Source organism: Hoplias malabaricus, chromosome 1, assembly GCF_029633855.1.
Source record: "Hoplias malabaricus isolate fHopMal1 chromosome 1, fHopMal1.hap1, whole genome shotgun sequence".
NCBI lineage: Eukaryota > Metazoa > Chordata > Actinopteri > Characiformes > Erythrinidae > Hoplias > Hoplias malabaricus.
In genome coordinates this window covers 58,720,520-58,744,135 of record NC_089800.1, presented here as the reverse complement: position 1 = coordinate 58,744,135, position 23,616 = coordinate 58,720,520, and the positions used below count along the sequence as shown (strand labels likewise).

General features: G+C 38.5%; 2 protein-coding genes across 5 annotated transcripts in view; one reads left to right on the top strand and one right to left on the bottom strand.

The window, feature by feature from the left end:
• runx2a (RUNX family transcription factor 2a) overlaps positions 1-10,008 on the bottom strand; it is a 29,173-nt gene extending 19,165 nt beyond the window's left edge. For both annotated transcript variants that reach the window (XM_066668211.1, XM_066668220.1), the window contains exons 1-3: positions 9,581-10,008; positions 8,211-8,367; positions 2,503-2,607 (exon numbers count right to left, since the gene is read on the bottom strand). In XM_066668211.1, the coding sequence (XP_066524308.1) occupies positions 2,503-2,607; positions 8,211-8,367; positions 9,581-9,874 (556 nt within the window). In that variant the 5' untranslated portion in view covers positions 9,875-10,008. The remainder of the gene's footprint in view (positions 1-2,502; positions 2,608-8,210; positions 8,368-9,580) is intronic.
• supt3h (SPT3 homolog, SAGA and STAGA complex component) overlaps positions 1-23,616 on the top strand; it is a 111,228-nt gene that overhangs the window by 10,308 nt on the left and 77,304 nt on the right. For 2 of the 3 annotated variants that reach the window (XM_066668232.1, XM_066668248.1), the window contains exons 1-2: positions 12,025-12,155; positions 15,902-16,005. In XM_066668232.1, coding sequence (XP_066524329.1) covers positions 15,902-16,005 — 104 coding nt within the window. In that variant the 5' untranslated portion in view covers positions 12,025-12,155. Of the gene's footprint in view, positions 1-12,024; positions 12,156-15,901; positions 16,006-23,616 lie in introns of those variants that run through there. The other variant, XM_066668240.1, reaches the window with a different exon arrangement.

Genomic DNA, 23,616 nt, shown 5'->3' with positions numbered 1-23,616 from the left:
GTTCTGCACTCCAGCAGTTCCTCTCAGACAGTATACACAAATACACTCCTCACTAAAACCTTACTGTTTACATCAACACGGGCCATGTTTGGAAGTCATAAACTTCTATTTCCCTGGAGAACATAGTTGGAAAAAGGGATGAGCCAAGGGTGCATGAGATCAAAGCTCACTCAAATCAGTGATGCCAGGGGGCACTTATAATCCAATAATGAATCATGATCATGCAGTGGTATGAAGTGGCTCCAACCTTCTGCTGCCAGATGTGTTAATTGAGAGGAACAAGGGTGGATAGTGGCAGGGGGAAAAAAGAAACTGCTTGTGAAGTGATAGCATTGAATTTGCAGCCAAAAAATTTAGTGGACAAAAATATATCTATCTATGTATCACAGTATAAAGACTCTGTGGGAACAGCTGTGTGCCAGGCTGCTTGGCGCACATATCGATTTTTTTTTTTTTAACACAGATACAGAAAGGTTCTTTATCTACCACACGCATGATAATGGTTCATGGCACAAATGCTGAAGTATGGAGACTGCAGAGCAAGGGATGTGTAGGGAAGGGTATAACAGAAATAAAGAGAAGTGTGAGGTATACAAAAATAATACAAGAGGACATTCTACACTGAGAAAAAGGAAGTGAATAATCTAACACAATCACTTACCAAAAAACCCATTATGTCAGAGGCCAGTTACTAAGAACCATCTCTATCTCATAAACAGGAATTCTAGTCAAATGATTGTAACAGTCATATCATATCATACATAATGCTGTCTTTGACTTCTTTCGTAAGTGCAGTAAATGATGCCATATGTATAAAAAGCCTGAATGATGATATGTGATATTTTTAGAGATGCGTATTTTAATACCTTGTGGCTGTCAATAATGATTAACAGCTGATGGAAACCAAGTCTGCTTTATGAGATTTGTCTGCCACAAAAGGTTGAGTTTTGCAGACTTTTGGCCGTAATGTCAACCTGCGACAGGCTTTAACATAAACACTCACAGAAGTCAGTCAAGTTCTATATGGTCCTTGTTCTCTTCTGTGCCACATGAAAGTCATTCATGTCAGCTTGTGTATATTTACAAGTTCTAGGGCCCCACTTGAAAATTAAAATTTAGCAGTTATTTTTTTTTCTTCAGATAGAGAGAGCACTCTTGAGTTGTGAGAAGAGCCGCACTCTGAAAGAACCACATAAATGTCCTTTTCCTTGCACAAGCTGAAAGCAGTAACAAGTAAAAGCTGCACATTTGGACGATAGCTGAGACTTTTTCACAGGGCTGATGAGAATACAGAACAAGAACACGTTTTAATTTAGATAATCATAAAACTTGTTTTTCAGTAACTACTATGAAATTAAAAAGTTACATAGTAATGAGAGTGAAGACTTCAAGTGTGTATTTTGTAGTATAAAGGGTAATATATTTTGTGTCGTGTTGTTCTCAAGGGGATTTTACTTTTTTACTTGATTCTTTTGTACAAATATTACTATATTCATCACCATCCATCATTTAGATGTAAAGAAAATCATTCAGAACATATGTGAGAAGATTAAATTAGCTACATATTTTGTTTATAATGTTAGTGATAGGAATCAGAGGTCAAAATGCAGCCATTATATTTAGTATCCAATATAACCAGTGAACCATAGCTGTCTAAAAAGAAAAAAAAGATTATGTATATGGGGTAGGGTTTGCCTTACAGCCCTCTACATGTTCCTCTACCAATTAATAGTTTTTAAAATAAGAATTAGCCCAAACATTATCCAGAAACTACCACAAAAGAGGTCCACAGCGATCAGACAACTTTCTCATGACCATTTCATATAAATGTAAGGCAATGATTTGGATTTCTGTAAATTATGCTGATTTTACTAAATTCTCTAGCATTACATGTATATGTATATGATATGTATGATATAATGAAATAATTCCAAAGCAAACATTTGGATTTTGTCTTTGGTTTCTATAGAAATGCATCCTCCTGGTTATCCTTCCAGATCAGCAGCCATATAGCATTCAGACAGTCCTAATGCAAGTATATGTGTGTGTGTGTGTGTGTGGGTGCTGAAAAAGGAGCTTCAGGTTAAAGGTCGAGGGGCCAGCTCCACACGCTGAAGGACACAGACGAGAGGCAGATACAGCAAACATTTTGGCAAGGCGTGCGGCACGACGGCACGTGTTTGTGTTTGCCTCTCACTTAGCACGCCTGTTGCTACTCAAAGGGTGCCTTTGTGCATTCAACCATGCTGAATCCATTTTTTAAAACAGTACCCTAACACAATCCATGCATCCATTCATCCATCATCTTCCCGGTCCACCCCCCTCCCCTGCCCAACAGCCACTTCCCACCTCTCTGCTGAGGAAAGGGGCACCATGCCAACGAGGGCCAAACGTGGTTGGACACCATCATTCATCTCTCGCAGTGGCTTCAGATGCATGCACCTCTTTGTACGAGTTAATCGTTATCACATGATGTGGTGATATTTGGGAGGGGGTACTCACTTCTTGGCTCTCTCGGTCCGTCCACTGTGACCTTTATGGCTCGGTGGTAAGTAGCCACTTGGGGTGGGTTTGTGAATACTGTGATTGTCAGAGTGAAGCTCTTTCCTGCAAGACACAAAAAGGTTCATAGCCTGTTAGCCCTCGGCACAATGTCCCACATTCACTGGGTGCTATGCATTTGCATTTTCTCGGCTGCTGCTGATGATGGTTACTGTGGGCTTTTTAGTGCCATGGGAGTTAATACGTTTGAAATGAACAATACACAATAATGGTATCAAACAAAAAAGGGCAAGATTTATTAAGTATTGTAGGACATGTCAGCAAGTCGTAGCTTAACAGTTTCTAGCTTTATATATCCACATTGTATAGAATCACAACATGCATCCGATGTAAGAGTTGAAGACTTTTCTTACAGTCCACCTCTAATTTAAGTACTTCAATGTAGTGTACCATGCAAAAATGGTATTTCTTTAATATAGTCTCAGGCTTGCTATATAAACATATGTGCATGCTTAAATTAATGCACGTCTTGGTGCCTGTCCTGTCATGCTTTTGCTGTTCTCATATGACCATTGAGTCAGTGAAAAAACCTTAAATAATTCAGCCATTCAGTGCACTGTAAATGATTCATCAAACTCAGAAAATGTATCTCTAGAACATGATGAATATAATATGTGAATATTAATTTAAAGATAAAGGGAACCTGGACATCAAGGTTTTCTTTCTTAATTTACACAGTGTGCTTTTCTACTGCTGATATACAGCAATATTATGATCAGATGAAACTATCCGTTAGCAGTTCACAGGAAGCTTGAAGAGGCTTCAAAATAACAAACTCAGCAACAAGAGTAATCTGCAAAGTATGCTGTGAAGTCAGGCATGACACATTCTTTGCTCTGCAATCTGTTGCTGAGGCAGGAAGAAGTGGGCGGAAATGGGTGACTCAATGAAGCAGCCAGCTACATTTGGCTTTATGTATGTGTCAGGATGCAGGACTGTATCCACGCTTTCTTGCTTGTGCTCACTTTTTATTAGTTTACTAATAAATTCAAGAGTATGAAGAATGTACATCTTTCACAATGTTCTGTACATAAAATTGTAAAAATTAATAATCTGAGAAATCTCAGTCTGTTGAGGGCAGCACTGTTGAACATGCATGTCCTCAGATGGCACAGCATGACAAGATGTCATGCTACTGTGATAAATACAGCCACATGGGCTCAGCAGTACATAACACACACAATACAATCCACTTCTGCATCAAGAAATGCAACTTGAAACACTATTACCACAAGGAAATCCAAAGATCCAATATGTAATTGTAAACAGGTTCTCTGGGCCCAAGTTAATCTCAGATGGTCTAAAAGACAGTAGAAATCTGTACCGTGATCAGAGGAATCAATGTTTCAGCTTGCTTTCATGAAAAACAAACATTGTGTTTTTGGTGCTAAAGATTAAAGAGACCATCCGGATTTGTATCAGTGATAGGCGCAAAAGCCAACATCTCTCCTCATTGTATGGGATTTGCATCAGTGACCATGGCGTACTTCCTGGGAAGTACATGGTTATTTCAGCAAGTTAATGCCAGCTAAAGTATTTTATCAAGTCAGAATGGGCAAAAATTCCATTTTCCAAATGATTTATGTGTAATTTAAAGGAAAGCTGATGTAACATAGTGGTAAACATGCCATTTTTTTTGGAGTGTTTTGCAGACATATTGCAAATTAGCCCTGAATATTTGGATATTTGTTACTTGGGTGGGTTTTCAGTTTTTTAATTTTGAGATCTGGACATAAATGAAGCCTAAAACAACATGCTAAAACTGCCCACTTATAACCATGGATCGTAAAGCCACAGTTTGTTTTTTTCAGCTTTGTACCTAAAATTATATCACCTCTACAAAGCTCTAGTTAACTCATGCATACACTGTACTCTTAGTGGCACAGCGAAGCCTATGCACTAGTCGGCATGTGAGGCTAGCAACCTGTAACCTCGCATTGAGCTGCAGCCAGGGCTTCAGACGTGAATTTTCTTAACAAATCAACAACATTAGTAAAGAAGTTACTATTTTTACTATTTACTATTTTGGAGATAAAGATTTATTTATTTTTTTGGGACATTGTCGATTTACAAAATACTGTCAAGTTATAAATGTGTTCCAACATTTCTGGAAACGGGTTTTTATATAGGTAACATATAATATATACAGATGCATCTGTTTCTGCAGCTAAATATAATAACATCTGCAGGGAGATTTTCACACCTCAAGAGTTTAGACTTTGTTTGCATTTTCAAAGCTGGTAGCAATTTCAAAAGAGCCAAGTAATCCCAAACACATTCAGTGATGCTGTGCTCTGGGATCTGAGGTGGCCACTCCATTGCAGTGTTTTAATTGGATGGACAAAGCTCTTTCTCAGTAATGGCGTCTTGGCAGTTATACGTCCTTTCACACCCTTAGTGTCAGATTTTCTCACAGTGGAAGGACTGAGCCTGATCTCTTGAAGGCAAAAGCTTGAAATACAGTACTGGTAATCTACTGGGTCTTGTTAGTAGTCCCAACTGCTCAATATAATTTTGTTTAAACATTAGTTTTAGAAACTCATGCCCCTCCCCTTCATTTTGTTGCAAATATCCCTTCCTCTAAGTGGATTATCTTATAATCTCTACCTTTGTACATTTAAGCCCAATAGTGTGGATGTGCAAATACCACATTTGTATGCCATGATGTTTCCATATACAGAAGTAGTAACATTAAAAACTAAGAAAATAAAAGTCCTCCCCATGATTACTATTCAACTAACAGGCTTATCTAGTTGTATCAAACCAGGCTGAGAGACGTCTGTGCAGGTGACACATAATTCTGGGAAAATGTATACTTTCTAAACCTCGGCCTACATCGTTGCTTTCACAAATGACCATTTTAGAGAGTCTAAATTTCCAATTTGTTGTGTATTTTAAAATCTTTGCTTGCTGTGATGGACCTTTTATTGTAAATCTTAGCCCTCTTGCTGTGTTCACACTTGCTAAAATCGTTCTCATTCTTTGTCCCTCAGGAATTTGTCCTTAAGACCCCAGATGCAAGTTTGTGTCCAACAATCGAACCCAACCCAGCCCTTCCCAGTAACCAGATCCCAAACCCACACCGCAAAGCAGGCCGGTGCCCAGCCACCAGCCCATCTGCCCTGCATCCAACAACTGCACACCACCAGCTAAAAATACCAACCTTCTCCCATTGCTCACCACACTGTCTTGGTCAATAGGTTTGTGAGTTTGACAACGGTTTCCCAAATATTGCCCAAACACATGTAATATACATATGGTCAGTTTACATGAGTGCTTGTCAACTCACTGCCATTATTAATATGAACATAAACCACTTTCCTGTTCTGCTTGATAATTATGTTCCCAGCACCGAGTAGGGCTGCACAATGGTTGGTTTACAAGTCATTTTTTAAACCGAACTCTGCAGTGTGCATAATGTTATAATATGTAAATGAAGGTTTCGACACCGTGACAGGGTGATTAACCATCCTGCACTCCATGGGACATTATCAAAAAAGTAGGATATGACCCATGGAAACAAAACACGTTTTTATTTTTAAACAATGAAGTAAAATATTATTTTTCAGTTTTAACTGAATGATTGTTAGCAAGGGGAAGAGCCAATGCACAAGCAAAATATTATTGTTTTAAAAAATTAAATAAAAGCAGAAAGTGGGGCTAATAGAGTTGAAGGGAAGTTTCAAAGTCTAGAGAAAAAAAAAACAGCGGCAAAAAATTTGGGAATGTTAGAAGTAGGCGTTGTACTCTATGCCGCTTATTTTAAAAGAAGCCCAAATTTTCTTCACGTTAAATATCTTGTGTAGATATTATTGCAGTTGCTACTTTAAAGGTATTCTGTGTAGACCTAGATTTTATATACAGTTATTATTTGCTGATTAATATCAGGTTAATGGCAAAAAAATTATGCTGCAAATCCTATTGGTTTGTACAGTAGACAGCTCACACCCTGCCATGCACATCTAGTCCCACTTTACACATTTTTATTACATATGTTTCACTATTTACACATGAATATTACTAGTTACCTTATTTTGTGTCACTAGATTATTGTTTCTTATGCATATATTTTAATATTTATTAGGAAAACTAAGACACCACAATTTTACCAATATTGTTTAGCCAAACTCAGAGTGAAAAAAAAAAGCTTCTTTGAATCATAAGTCAAGATAAGGTGCTTAATCATAAGTCAAACATATTATGTGTTGGCTCAAGGTAAGCTGCGGCTTATGGCGGTGACGGGCGTAATGCTGCTGCATTATGTTTTCATCCTCTAATGTGTTGAGTTTGGGCATTCATATCTATTTCGAATCATTTTCATTGCATGCAGGATCGCTTTCCATATTTAATTTCCTTATGCTCTGCTATCTCCTCTGTGACTTCCTCCTGCAGATCTCATGTCCGAGATACAGAAACCCAAGCCTGGTGAGGTGTGGGTCTTCATGCGGGCCAAGGCCCTCTTCTCCCTGACAGCTGTGAGCAGATAACACACACCAGCTCTGTGGCAAACACACACACACACACATTCGCAGGGGTGTGTGCAGGGATGTGTGATGCACAAAGAATGTGCTGAGCCCAGTGCTTGGACGCAAGTCAGATGTCTGTCAATGCTGCCTGAGCAAACAGTGTTTGCATGACCATGTCCATTTTGACAGGTGACTGATGTGTTTGCCTTGTTTCCACAGAGAGAAAGCTTACATATTTACTGCCACATAATTATACAGCCTCCTTTACCTTAGAGCCAGGGCTTTCGTGGGGCCTTTAATTGAACATTTATCAACACTTTTCAGTGTGTGTGTGCTTCCAGGAGGCCCTTCTGGGGATCCCAAACTGAACACCTGAGAGCTTAACTCCAAGGGCCTGTGAAGATTAGGAAAGGCAAGTCTAGACTGCATTCCCTCAGTCTAGGCTGCCTCCAGCATCAGACTGCCTGGTCCTCTGATCCATCTGCCTGTCCTGTCTTCTTCAAAGACCTGCTCTCTGAACGGGGTCTTCCCACTGGATCACAAAGGGCCAGCTTTCCTTTTTTCAGAGTAATTGCTCCCATATCAAAAGCAACATTCATCTATACAAGCAGTCTGAGAATCTATATAACATAGAGCCTACTGCATAAAACACACAATCACCTTGGCCAAACTGTGTGTCCATACACTATATAAATGCAGAAACGTGTTTGTAACAAGCCGTCATAATTAATTATTGTACAAATCACAAAAGCAGACTTCAAAGGCAGCAGTATTCAAACACACCCACGGCTTTCTTGTCCTTCAGCCTGAAAGTGCTCAAATTACCCTCCGTGATGTATAACGTGGCCGTCCCTCAAGCAACATGTTTACACGTTCTTTCATCTGATACAACTTCAGAAGAGTGTATTAAACAATTGTGGACTACAGTATTTGCATGGAAATATAGTCATGATTTAAAGTCATAAACTGTTTACAAACCTACCTTGAGTGTCCCGTGCTAAAAGTGCGGTTTGGTATCTCGATGGATAATCTACCACATGCATAAGTTTTACTACTACGCCCTATTTCTGGCCTCATAAACATGAGTTGCTATATGTGGTTTTGCTGTGTCATGTGATACAGTGAAAGAAAACATGGCTCAGGGTTATGAATAATTATTGAAAACCTAGTGAAGACACTGACCTCGCCCACTCCTGCCGACGAACCTCAGGTCATTAAAACGTGCCACTTGGTTCTTCATGACTGCAGAGGCATTCCGCAGCTCAGCTGAATAGTTCTCGTCGTTTCCTGCCATAACTGTTACCACTGTTCCATCGGGGACATCCCCAAATGCAACGACCTGCGAGAGACAAGAAACTATGTCTTTCCAGCCATTTATTATTATTTTTACTGAACGGTAAACTTAGAAAATAATGGATGAATACTGGAAAATACAGATCCAAAATTGTGTGTATTTCCAGTTGGAGAATTCAGCTTAAATAAACTTAGAATAATTAGAAATACACACACACACAGAGGAAAGCTGCAATAAGGATGTATGATGATTTAACAATGTGAACCACTTGTCACAATCAAATGTTTTTGTTTAAAAAAAGGAACCTAATGTGTGTGCATGTGTGTGTGTATGTATGAGTGTGTGTACACAACTGTTATGGACACAATGGACTTTACAATTTTTTCCTGCAAATGCTGAGATCAAATTTTATTTTTTTATAAAATTACAAATATATTTATATATTTGTATTATATAATTTTATATACATGTGTGCTTTATGTGGCGTTTAATGAAATTTAAAATTAAGAAGTGAAAAATATTTTTAATAAAAAAATTTAAAAAGCAAAACTTTGCATCTCCTAAATGCTAACTTTACAATAATGTTTCGAATTTACTGTGTAATTTTGGCCCAATTTTCTTGGTCAATTTATGACGACCGTTTAAGCTTCAGATGATGCACAAAACAGAGATTACAAAAAGAATAAAAATCCATTAGGGTTGATCTGAGATCCACGCGCCGCGGAGACCCGGTTTTTCTCCCAGGCCTACAACACCTCAGCCGAGGGATATCTGGTTAACCTCCCTCCGCCACAGCTCTGCTTTAGTTTCGAGTTCCAGGAGCGGGCGGCTAAATCCCCTGAGCTCCGTCCACTCTTACTCTCACAGTGTCCACTTGTGTAGAAATGAATGTCCACTGTAGGTGTTAACTCCAACAGCGCGGGTGTTAATTCAACACGGGGGACTTTCGCCGGGAACTGCTCATTGTTCCATTAGAATTTTTGTCTCCTCCGCGTTCTCACACAGGAGCTGGACCTATCCGCTATTACAAGCAGAACATGCGTAACTACGATATTATCATTGCAGGCGCGTTAAATTCGCGCTCAAAGAGAAAGGGCACGAGCCTCATTACTAATTTTCACAATCATGCACTCGGAGGGCACGTATTTTATTTTCAGCCTATTTCCACCTACCTGCGCCGGGCAATGCACGTCTGTCCATGCCAGAGTCAGATTCATGCGAACCCTAGGCTAATGCAGGACCACTTCATCTCACTCACCTTGAAGGCCACGGGCAGGGTCTTGTTGCACCTCCAGTGCGAAGGCAGCACGGAGCAGAGGAAGTTAGGACTGTCGGTGCGCACGAGCTCCGCGGGGTGGTCTGCGATGATCTCCACCATGCTCCTGGTGTCGTGGGCGCGCAGCGTGGGGGTCGCCGCCGCCGGCGCGTGCGCTGCGGTCTGCGCGCCGCTGCCGTTCACCGCGCCTCCTTTAGCGGGCAGCACGCTGCTGGAGCCCGGGCTCAGTCTCCGGACGCTGCCGCCGCTGCTGCTGGGCTCTACCGGCAAACGCATAACACACACACACACAGAGCGGAGAGGTGAGACGGCTCACATAGAAACTCTTCCTGGGCTTTTTTTCTGATCTTCTTCAATCTCTTTTGTTGTGGTTGTTGCTTTACTCCACTTGGACTCGCAGACTAAACTCAAGCTACTTTCTTTTTTCAAAATTTTACGCACATGTTGATACTCCCTTCTTTCTGTCAGCCGACAGTATGTACTCAATCTACTTTCAGTTTATGAACCCCTGTCCTCGCTCGTTACTGTTAAGGTTAAGCCGCTCTAAACAGATGAACAGGGTCGAGACACTTTTGCTTTTCAGCCTGTTTTACGCACGTGTTTCAAAGTTGATGCTCCTCTCTCTCCGTCGACGGTGAGAGCTCTAAAGTGAGCCGAGGTCTTCTCGTATCTTATTTTCAAAGCTCCCTCGTCGAGGTGTAGTCGTTAAAACGAGCAGACCGCGATCAAATCCGAACGCTCTCGCATCCTGAGGCGCGAACCGATAACCAGCGAAAAGCCCCGGGCTGAGAGAGAACCACACGCGGTGTCCAAAGGAGCAGAAGCCCGCAAGCAGCGCGATAATGTGTCTAATACCGCGCTCAAAGCAGGCGTAAAACCCGTAACTGTACTTTTCCCTTTCCCTTCGAGGCACGTTCACATGGAAGGGTTAAAAACCGTGACTCCGAAAAGTTGTGGTTAGAGATGAAGGAGAGCGAAAGCGGCGGTTTTTTTGGGGAGTGTGTGTGTGTGTGTGTGTATGTGTGGTTTGTCTTTTGGAGGCAGGGACTTGGGCGAGCTCAGGTTTTGTGGTTTATATACGCAGAAGCGGGATGATTATTATGCTGATGAGTCGCGAGCACGTGGTCATTTCACTACATCCACAAAAACCATATCATCAGCCACTGAGTCAGATACTGTACTTACTGTAGCTGAACACTCAGCCCCAGACCTGAACACGCAGAGCCATCGATATCCTGCACCGCTGCAGTGTTCTCTTTCAAAGCAGCTCAAGCCCAGAGATAAACGACAAGCACTCAAACCACTGAGATATATATAAACAGATACAGCTCGGTTCAGCCTGCAGAATAGGCCTCTATCCAGTAGAACACCTACAGCCGTTAAATGTCCAGGATTAACTAACAACAGTGTTGTACTTAAAGGGACTTCTCCAGATTCTCATATGATTAATATCATTAAATAAACAAACCAATAATAATAATAATAATAAAAAAACTAAAGTGATTTGATATATTTAATTCAATAGAAATGTAGACCACCCAATCAGAATTGTAAATCTGTGTTGATAACAGGAACCAGACGTCCAAAAGGGGATTCTAAAATATCTATAAGCCCCCTCACACAAAGCTAGGCCTGTTACAGTGAAATGGTTATGAATGTGCTGCCCGCTGCCTGAAAGAGGTTTGGCCGTAAATAATTTTTATTTTTAAAAGCTGTTCATGGGAGAAGTGTTTTGTAAGACCAGTCCCCAACAATATTTGTCTTTTTCTATTTGTACACGTTCAGTTTAATGGGTCAATTTGAATAGCTTTAAAAATAACATTGTGAAATTTGAAATGTGACCACTACTGGAAAGTGCGTCTTCAGTTTATCATTTCAGATAAAAAAAAAACATTCTGAATGACACAGTTTACTTGGGAAGTATTAAGCTACATATACAGACATGTTGAAAAGGGAAGGAAAAAGAATTAAGAATTTAGCTTTAACAAACTGCATTCATATAAAGTCTCAGTCAAATTTATTATATATATATTTATTTATTACAAAAATACAATAAATTTAAAATCACCTAAATTCTGTTTCCCTTTTCTCTCAGGGGGCTTTGAGCTAAATCATGAATCTTGGGGTATTCCCCTAAAATATTCCCTGTTAAGCCCGAGGACAAATATGTCCTGTAGGAAATTTCTATTTGATGTTCGTCAACATTGGACTGACTTTATCTGTCTAAACTAAAAAATCCTGCTTTGTGGAACAACTCACAGGTGTCAACCGGGTCTCAGTGATGATCGAGTTGATTGAGGATATAAGAAAATGGACTTTGGGTGGCGCTGTTGAACGCGTGATTTCGTCGTTTATTGTGCGACTCGCCTCTGTTGGGAACTACAGTTTCTCGCCGTATGTTTGTATATAACCATACACTACATTACCCAGAAGTCAGCGCTGCGCTGCGATGTGACGGTTAAAGCAGTCTCCGCTCAGTGCTGTGTTTGATTCTCAGGAGCGGAATGGGTTCAGTGTGAATGAACGGAGAGGACTCAGTTCAGTTTAACACACAGAGGTAAATAAACCTTCCCATTTAGTCTGAGATAGAGCTGAACTCTTCAGCCCCTCCGCTGAGCGCTGAAGTCATTCATAACCTTAAAGTTACTCTTTTAAACTTCATGTTTCTGGCTCCTCTAACTGAGAGTTTCAGGGTTTGAGTCTTATTGTGGTAAACCAAGGCACGGGTTAGGAATTTCTTTTGGCTAAAGTGTTTAGAAAAGCTCAATATCAAAGGAACTTGTGACATTCTAGTCAGAACTGTGAACAGTCGTTTTGATAAGAACCAGAGGTTTGTAGGTTTTTAATGTCTTTAAAAGCTTTCCTGCATAATCTTAGACATGAAAAGCTTACAAAAGCTTGAGACATTTGTTTTCACAACAGAAGTGAATGCAGGTTGTTGTAAGGCAAAACAGAGCATGAAGTAAACCTTTTTCTTTCTATTCTACCGTTGTCAACATTCACCGATTGTATTAAAGTGTGAATAGCTGTATTTTCTTTTAGACATAGTGACTTCTGGTTCTTATCATCACCACTGTAAAGAAATCAGAAAGCACCGTAAGGAGCAAGTTTCTGTACAGTGAACCATTTCACATCTAAACACGCTGAACGACTTTGTTCATAATTCATAGACAAAACAAATCTTGAATGATACCACATTCAGGGAAAAAAGTCCCAGAAACTTTTTCTAGAAACACATTTAATATTATTTCATAGTAATTTAATCTAAAGGCTAGACAGAGGAAAGAAATCCCATCAAAGTCTGGCATTTGATGGCCCCTGAAAGTCTGTAATTTAATGGCTGTTAAGGTGGGTGGATAATGTGATTGCAGATATTAAAGCTACAGTTCATTCCTGATAACTTACTTTTGCACATGGCCTTTATTTGTAAAACTGTGTGCCATGCTGTGAGGGAGGACGAGAGGTAAATGGGACGCCAGAGTTCGTTGTGGAAACATGCACTATTTTACTACTCTCACTTGTCTGACCAAAGGCTTATCCCACCTAGTTTTCATTTGAATAAGTGTCTGCAAGCCCTTATTCTCCACTTATAGATAGGAGGCTGTGGGTTTTGCATGAATTCACATTCTATTGCAAAGAAAGAGAGGTGGATGAGGCCCCACAGAGCTGTGTGGGGTGGCGTATCAGTGATGTGGTTTTATTTTAATTAATTGTAATATTTTATTGAATAGTTAACTGCAGGATTCACAGTGGTTGTAAGGTATTACATATCTGTCAGGTATATTAATGCTCTAATGGGTTTTGTACTTTCATTATATATACAGTAAAGATCTTGTAGGCTGATTAATTGAAACAATAAATAGTAAAATCAGGTTGCACACACACACAATGATTTGTGTTTTTGTAATGAACATTGCATATTAAAGAAAACTTGTTGAGAAACATAGCAGCATTAACCATTATAAAATGTTCTAACTAATTTTATCTGTCATAATAATACGGGATTAAAGGAGGCATATATAGCTGTATGCAATTTTGGATATATATTTTTTTTCCCATTTGCCTAAGAAGGCATGAATATTACATTTTCCTGCTCTAAAATATAAAAAACTTAAATTCAAGAATTCCCTTATTTATTTCTTGACCTACCACTGTACGTACAATAGCTCCGTGTTAAATTGCTTTAGCTTTTGAATGCTGGATTCTGTACTCAAAATTAAATCAGTAAAAACCAGGCGTCTGTAGGGAAAGATATTTAGAAGCAATGCTATATAAAAGTCTTGTTAATTATAGAGAGGAAAATGCAATAAATAGACTAGGCTCCCCTGTTCTTCTCATTCAAAGTGAAGCACTCTTTTAGACCTTTGCATGTTGAAGTAATCTTGATTCATTTGCCACATCTGAATTCATTTTGCTGAGTATGGTGACCATCTGCCTTCACAAGTCAAAGCAAAGGCTGGAGCTTTCATCCGACAGAGGGGGCGAAAACAGAAGGATTTGAAATTTTATGCTCGGATGTATTTATTGGGGAAAATAGTCCTGTCTGTGCTTCTGCTCTCAGGGCACTTTGAATCATTTAGCTTTATGTCTCTGAGTGCAGAACTAGCATTTTTATGTTAGCTGTGGTGTTTTCTTCCTGCTTTGATGTGTGCTGAATGTAGACAGCATTCATTTGAACTGAGAAATGTCATTAACAATAGAGCAAACAATTCTTAGACTTAGTATAGAATTGTTCTCATCTTTAAAATAACAAAAAAAAAAACAAAAAAAAAAAAAACAAAGGCAATACACCTGTGTGATTTGATAGTCTGATGACTTGGATTGCCATAGGAAGGTTGTGGTTTTGAATTCACTCATGCTTGCAGCTGTGCATTGGGTCATTTTGTTCAAATATATTTGGTGGGCCTGGCTTTGCTTCCAAATGTAAATCTCTGTATGCTCAACAATGAGGGTATTTAAATTTTTCAAGGTCCATTTCCAGGTAAATATCAGCATCCTGTTAATTTGTTTTCCTAGCAGGGATTTGTAATTGAGAAAACCTAACTGCAAAATGTGTGGATAGCTGTGTGATGAATGTTATCTCCGCAACACATGATCAGAAGTCATCTAGTCCAGTAATCAGGTCTGTAATTAGCAGTTAATGATAATATGATGTTAATAGCAGTTAATGTGTAGACTACTACAGTTTGGAGTCATTATAGTGGTATGGTGTCAGTGTAGATATGTGATGGCACTAAAACATTTCCAATATACTGGTCCTGCAACTTTTCTGCAAAATTCTATAAATACAAGTTTGTTACATTTTGTAACATAGCTATATATGACAATCTTTTATTATTGTTGTTGTCATACAAGTTAGTACTGTGATGTTGTTATTTTTTTTTCTTCCCCTGAGATTGTGTGAAATCGCACCCCCAATAGATTCTCTTTGCCAGGCTGAGTTTATTAGATGAGCATATGTGATAATGTAAAACACATCCACTCTCAGTGCTTGAATATCTCTTATGTGTACAACAGAAAAAGCTGAAATTGCTATCATTAACTTTGTATTGGCGGGTTTTTGATTTTGTGTACTGTGAATTGGTATTGACAGTGAAAAAAAAAGTTTATTGGCGCATCCGTAAGTAAAAGCAGATGTTTGAAACTCAAAGCTTTCTTTGCAATATTTATAATGTTCCTCAAAGGGGAATTTAGTGTAATTTTGAGTTCTGTGACTCAGTGATGAGTGTGCACATAATGGGAATGATGTATGGAAATATACCAATATATATTTGCTTTTGGAACTTGGATAATGAAAATTACAGTATTTTGCCCCCAAGCGCTATTTGACACTCGCTGGAGTGGTTTGTATAAGAACCCTGTTTGTGGAGCTCGAGCACACAGTTTAATCACATCTGAATGGCTAGTCGCTTTGAACCATTTATGTATCAAAAATTATTTCCAAATTTTTGCTGACTTGCCCTCGCTGTGAGATTTTGCCAGTTTTTCCATTATTACAATTCAGCCTTTTACACTTAAAAGTATATTGTATGCCCACAGTTAATGCTAAATTGCACTGCACTGAATAATGTATACTTTTTGACATCTGCTGACTTTTTTATGCCATTTCAAAGTGTCTTTTGTCATAATTCAGGTTCAGTCTCATGTGACCTTTTTTCCCCTCCTGTCTGATGCATCAGGAAACATTTTCTTTGGAAGTGGGTTTATAATTGCACTGGCTTTGATGGACCACACGGTCAAATGAGCGGCGCATGAAAGCCTGTGTTTTGTGTGCGTGTGTGTATGTGTATGTGTGTGTAACAGATGAGCAACAGCACTGCAAGCCCCATGGCAGCCAGCAGCACCTCCATGGCAGGGAGAGGATCCGGAAAGACCACCAGTTTCATCCCAGAGCTCCAGAGCATGATGTAAGTAGACGAAACGTTTTACCAATGTACTGCCCTAATATTCACCATTCTCTTCAGGAACTTCTCAGTTTACAATTACTAAAGTTTATAACTAGCCTGCCAGAGACACCAGCATAAATATATCTCCATCCCAGTCTCCTTCCACACTCTTAAACGTCCTTTCACACAATCATATTGATGTGTATACCAGTGTCACTAGTCATCACATTGATCAGTACATCAATGCCGGTGGTTGGCTCACTCTCTTGGGTGAACCCGAACCACATCTGAGGTGAGAAATTCTCACACTCTTCCCCAAACCTCAGTGCTTAGGCTATGTCCAAAGTCCCTGCAACATCAAGTAGCAATTAGCCTTAGCTTATACATTTAGCTCCTAACCAGTATAATAAAATATGTATAAAAATCACAGGCCATTTGATGAGCCTCGATTGGCCATTATCCACAGTTCTATCGCAGAAGCATTAACATATGCATGTTTGTTAATATGCCAGATATAAATTTAGCTTGTTTACTAAAGATAATCAATAAACAGTTCAATTCTGTGGGAGCATACATGTGTACTATATGACAGCCAAAAATTGCTTGGCTGCTTTTTTTTTTTTAAAGAAAAAAAACCCCCTCTCATTGAACTTGGAGTATGCAATATTATGTCAGTAGCCTAAACTGCCAGACTCACTGCAGAAATCATAGAGTAATAAATAGAATTTCCACCGCAATCTACAGGAATTCTTCCAACAGAGTGTTTGTGGTTTGTGAAGTGGCAATTAAATTTTCCCCGCCGTGCTTCACATAAACCCCACCTGAAGTCTATTCTATAGTATCTCTAGGGCTAATAACTAAAAGGAAAACACAGGGCAAAGGGTACATGTGTGGTTTTTATTCTAAGATTTGTGCAGTACTGAAGCAAAGTTGATTTTTAAAAGCTAATTACAATGGAACTAATGATTTTAATTATTGTGAAAGTTAATTATTTAAACATAACAGAAAGTAGTTTTCACTCAATAAAATATAAAAGGGGGCGTCCCTGACACCAGCACCAGTCATAAATTTGTTAATTTTTCGTTTGTAATTTGTGAATAGTTCAGTGTAGATTTGAAATGCACCTGGTTATATTAAGCACAATCCATCATGCTGTTTAAAAGACATGGCATATTATATAGTATAATATATTGTATATAAACTTTGAGTAATCTGCTTTTTGTCTTCTGATTTTCAGTTGCGTCATTGTGCAATAATAGTTGGGGGAAATATTTCTTAGTTACTCCCCTTCTCCACCCAAATCCTTTATTGAGAGGAGACACCCAGCAGGCTTAGGCTGGGAGATATGACTGCAAATCAATATCATGATTAATTGAACATTTTACCTTGATTAATGAGTGATTATTTTGCTGAAACTGTTTATTGGCAGTGTTTATATTTTACTTTTTATTTTCAGTGGCATCTTCACTAATATCAAAACAGGTCCAAATGAAAGACACAACATTGTTCTTTGCTACAAGTTGCTCGAGTTGCTCAGTTGACCTTAGTGTTTAGTTTCTCCTTTGTTGCTTCCATGTGGCAGATTGCATGGGGCAGAATCACATGGCTACATGTGTGGTAGTATTGATTTAAGGGGATAAAATGAACAAAATCAAGAAAGAAAATTAAAAGTAAAATCAATATAATTGATACAGGCATGATTACGTAGAAGTTCTGAATGTCAATTTTGATTCATTTTTGGTTAGTTCCCCAGCCCTAGCTTAGACGCTCCCTGATATTGTATTTCACTCAGAAAAATGTTGTGGTACAGCATGTAAAAGTTTTTGACTTTAAGGATATTTAATAGAACCTAGCCATTTCTAAAGAAGCTTTCCTAAAAGCGGTCACCAGCCACATTCGCGTGCCAGATGTGTCAAAACAGGAAAAGTGCGGTAGTGTTTTTGTTAATGAAAGAGTGCTCATGTCAGCTCAGGCATCCTTTGTGAGAAATTTAGCTTACGTTATTGACAAATGTCATGCCCTTTAGCCTGTATGATGTTACACAGAGCTTCTATAATCTGTTGTTTCTACTCTAGTGCACACAGAATGTGTTTGTGAAATCACACCCCACATTACGAACTGCACAAACACTTTTAATCTTCTTCCCTCAAGCTTCTCTTTGTTGAAATACAAAGTTCATAAACATATGACTCCATGAAGAGCCCATCTTGCAGTCCTGTATTTTGCAAGGCATTTAATTATAGCTTGCAAATGACATGCACTTTTGACGGAGTGTAAATGGCCTCAGTTTTAGTACATTTCATTCCCCTCCTGGCAGTCTTTTTATGTTGAATGATGACTTGGAAAAATTATATTTTGTCCCATACAGCGCCCTTAACAATGTATTACAGTGGTATTCATTTTGCAGTACTCTTTCCTGTATTTATCATGTTCTGATCCAAGCCAGTATTAAGAACTTCAGCTCTAGAGCTTCTTCCAATAAGGGGAAAAAATCAGCATCAAAGTCCGCCAGGATGACGCTAGTAAACTGCATGATTCTGACATTTACGTCTGTGCGCTGTAAAAGCAGGCGCGATTCGGCGCATGTGTTTTTGACACTGTCTACTCAGGGCATGGTGGCTGTCTGGAGCAGTGAGGGAGGAAAATGTAAAGACAGTTTCCTCTGGCTCCTGTTGCCATGACTGTCTGCCGCCTCTTGCCTTCATGGAGGTCCCTAATTGAGATCACTTGTACTTATAAATGGCAGGAAGTTCTGTGGTTCATGTGAGAAGAAATGGAACTGTAGTATGCCTCTTAAAAGAAAAGAAGGCTACTGTCCCACTGATCTGACTGAGAGTTGGGGGGCTTTTCTGTTAGGATTTTCTTTTTCCATGCTCATGTCAGGATTTTAGGTTTGAAATTGATTTACTGAAATGAAAAGGCAACACCATCTGTCCCAAAAGACTTTGCTGTATGAGGTCTGTTGAATAAATACCACGGGGTACAAATGTTGATACCTAACTTTATAAAATGTTATTTATAATAAGTAATTCATTCATTTATTCACCAAAAGGTCCAATCCAAAAGTCAGAGCGTGGCTACTAGAAATGAAGTGTGTGTGTTTCTGCTGTTTATATACATTTAAGAATGGGAACAACTGAGAACTGAACAACATAGCTGTCAGTAATGCATTGTTTGACTTAAACTACTGAAGTGTATAATTAATATCTACACTTATCTAAAACATAAATAATTTCAGCCTATTAAAATTGGGACTTTTATTGTTCACAAAATATTGGCCAGACTCTGATTATGCTTCCGATCTACACTGCTTCTAAGAAAATAAATACAACTGGATGATTGATGCTGGATTGTTTAAGGTTAATACCAACAGCCACGAAAGCAACAGCAATAATACATGGTTAAGTGTTGTGTCATGGGGCTAATTTGTCAGCTGAAGACAAAGGAGCTCAGAGTTTAGTTACGTTTTTTCAGGAAAAGTGCCAGTGATCCCCTTAGTCACCCATGTATGAAATGACTCTGTTGTTAGGTATCTGACTCTTCCCAGGGATACGTTCAGCACAGAATGTCAGTTTAGCATCTCTCTGGTCACTTCTAGATTTGTCCTGACAGCCTGTGCTTGTTGAAATATGACAAAAACATGCTCTTGCTATTCTCCCAGTCGTCCTGACCTGTAAAGGGCCCAACTGCTGAAAACATGCTTACTTTGGACAGAGAAATTCCATAGTACACACAAGGTGCTAAAGATAACACAGACAGTTGTATGTGGCCAACATTCAATTCAGCTTTTCCTTTTCTTTGTGGATTCGACTCCCCTACATCCTTCCGCTGATTTGCTTGTGGAGTTTAAATACATTTACTGTACATCTGTAAAGTAAGCAGTGTCTTGTGTGATTGATGACTGTGTTAGCTTTGTAGAATGGCAGCAGGGTGAATTGTAGTATAGTGAACATATGGTGCTCATGTGACCTTGCAAGACTCTGCCTTCTAGTGACTACTTTCTACGTATTAATAGACCTTAATAAATTAATGGTGATTTTGTATGCTCTGTGCTAAATCTGAAGGGTTGAATCAGTAAAGAAACAGATGATTTATGAAGCTCTATTAGTGCGGTTGTTACTTAAATATATTCATCCTAATGCCATATCTGCACATCCATGGTAGGCCTCTGTCAGAGTATTTGTTAAATGATTGTGAATTCTCTCAATTTGAACCAACAGATTATGGTCTCCTACTGACATAGTTACAGGTGTTTAGTTGATGTATCTTGTAAGACACTGCTTGCCTCTGAAGGTGTGATGGTTTCAGCTTTGTATATCAGTCTTTGTACCAAAGACTGCTGAGCTTACATTCATAACAGTTTCAGTGCTTTTACAGCTATAAAACTAGTACCCTGGAACACAAAACAACATTGATATTGTTGACTACAATAACAAAATAAAGCAAAAGTTAATCTTAAATATTTTAAAAAGAGCCGAACAACAGTAATAAACATACCCTAGCAATTCTGGGTGCCCCTGGGATGCATTATTGATATTATTTAAGACTTTTTGGGTTGTGGCAAATGAGGGAAATAATGTTCTGACGTTTCCCAGTTGACAACTGGAATTTCTAGGTCTCAAAATGTCTTAACATGCTGATTTGTACCCTGTTCATGGTACGTTATGGATTTTATTATTCTATCTCCTAGGTAAAAAAAAAAAGAGAGAAACGGCTGCTTTGACTTTAGTGAAACTCGTATCCCTAAATTCCTTTAACTATTGAAGACTTGAAACATATCATTGCCTTTGGCTGTAACCTGATCAGAGTGACTTTCTAAGAAAGCTTAATCTGAGCTCAGCAGTTCATCGTCACTGCAGCGCCAGTAGCATGAAATAGTTCAAATGAGGTGAAGCTGGATTTTTGTGGCCTCAGGTTTCTGAAACCGATGGTCATTTCTCTTAAAATTTGCAACAGACATTTTTTAAATGCTGGAGTTAAACCCATTACTATTTTAATGAAAATGCCTGAAAGAATTATTTCTCTTCAGCCCATGTCCTATTGTGCAATACACAAACATGGCACAAATATTTATTTTTGCTATATTTATTTGTGGCATAGTGTTAATACAATGGTATTTGTATACCCAGACCAAACCCACACCAGCATTTTTGTGGGCTTGAGGCTGTCTAGCATTTCTTTCTATTTTCTGTTGCTGGTTCCTATCTGAAATGCTCCAAGCTGGAAAAAAGCTACCAGAGCTTTTACATAAACATTGTGGTCAATGGCCTGTATTTGAGAAGTAGGTGCTGAAATGTTAGTGTGGCACTCTTACCTTTATCACATACATTAAAATAATGGTTGTGCCCTTTTTACAAAGGCCACATTAAGAGGGAAAGCAAGCCTGCACCTTCGGGCTCTGTTGTAGTTGTCTAACAGTGACTTTAGCCATTACTTTTGAAATGATTATTATTATTCTGCAAAACTAATGACCTAAGTCTAGAAATGAGGCAGTTTATAAGTTCTTAAACACCTACTCATTACATAAAGGCTTAAGTGAAATTTGATGTTTAGCTCATGTATCTGTACTGTGTTTACGTGGCAAGGTCAGGTTCCTGAACAGGACTATTTTTTTTGCTGTATTTGTGTTTTTTCTGTGAGAGTACAAAAGTGTTTCTACTACTATGTGTGTGATTAGTGGCTGTAAGCAGTAGGCAGCCCAGCTGTTGCTACACCCAGGGGCTGTTTAGAAAGTCTGTCTGTCAAATGAGGCCAGACCAAGACCCTTTCCAGAGCACACAGGTGATAAACTGTAACCACAATTATTATTATATATTTTTTATCTGATACACATTATTGCATGTGCAGGTACTTGCCACTTTTAAGAAATTGTTTTCTATCTGGCTTTATTAGTAATAGGCAAGGTCATGTTGTATAATAATTAAAATGTAATCTAATTTTCCCTTGTTTTTATTTATCAGTTTAAAATGAAAGCAGACGACCTTTCTAGGGGACATACTAATAAGCTGTATTCATATGGGAAATATCCTCATATCTTTTATAAAATTGCATCATTATTGCTGTTTGTGTTGTCACCCCTTTCCATTTTTACCCAAGATGTTGATGAGCATTCTGACTTACTTTATTTGTCATTTTTTCATCACAAAATTATCTTATGCCGTTCATTCCCAGGGCAATTAAGTGACATTAATCTGTCACAGTAATTAAAAAACAATTCAGTGTTGTAGTCGCTAAGCATAGTGCATTTCTCAAACTGTCTTAGCCGTCCCCTACCATTACCCTTTTCTGTCCAACCTCATTTAAGTAATCTACTATACTCTATTGCGTACAAATATATGAGAAGCTGACCGGCTCCCTTTGGGCATTTGGCCTAATTCAGGCTGCTGTCTCTTGGGCTCTCTGTCGATAAAAGCCTTCTTTACTTGTAAGGCCCCATGAATGTTTTCCTAAACGTCCAAGTCCCATTGGAAGCAAGCAGCAATAATGAGTTGGCACACAGACACTCTGGTTAACCAGACTGTAATTTGGGGACTGAATAGAACCTCTCATCACTATTGAGTATTTGTTTACTGCACTTTGACTCCAGTGTTTCTGCTGAGAATGCACTGTGCCAAGTGCACCAGATTTAACCTTTTTTTTTCTCTCTTTCTTTTTCTCTCTAAGATAGAGTACTCTTATATGTTATATGTTTGTCACTCTCTGTATCACGGTTCTCTTATTACGCAACATAGAAAGACACACTTGAACATGTGGACTACACTTTTAAAAATCTAATTTTCTCAGTGATTGAAGGAAAAATAAATTGTATAGTTGCTTAAAATTGTAAAGATATTAAAATCTAACTTTGTCACATTTTAAAAATGATTCTATGAAGTATGCATTTTATAACATTTCCTTGCTATTGTCTTATTTACATATGCATTTAAATTAAAGTTTTAATGCAGTATTTTTTTTTTAATGAGATTGTAATGCAGTATGTTAAAACTGTAAAATTGTTTGTGGTCCATTCATTGCATATATGGACGTTAAGCTACAAAAATATTCCATTTTGGAATTTTTTGTGATGTCACACAAGCACAACTCATTTATATATGTCCAGGGATCATTCTACTTCTTCTCCTTTATTGCAAGTGAACTTACATAGAGTGATTTAACTTCGACTGGTTTTTGAATGAGACTCAAGAGTGGGCAATTAGAAACTTTTTTAGTAGAATTTAAGTTTGAGAGCCTAAATACCTTACATTGATTTCCTATCGAGCTGTGTATAACCTAGAACACTTGTAGTTGAGCTGAGTGAACAATAGCTGTAAACAAGCCAAATTATTAATGATGAATTAGTTGATATACAAAAGTAAACTGCTATACCAAAAAAAAAAAAAAAGCAATTCTAGCATATGTTAAGATCTGCAGGCAGCTCATTAGAGACATGAATTCTAGACATCTTTATTCAAAATGTGCTTTCCAACTTAAATTCATCCGACATTGCAGAGGTAGAACCGCCATACAAAGCAATACATCTTACGCACTCGCGATGCAGGACGAGGTGAAAAAAAATCTTGTTTTTGATATAGATACAGAGATATTTCACAGCTTTTATTTTTGCTTTTCTGCTTGCCAGGTTCATGAAGTCTA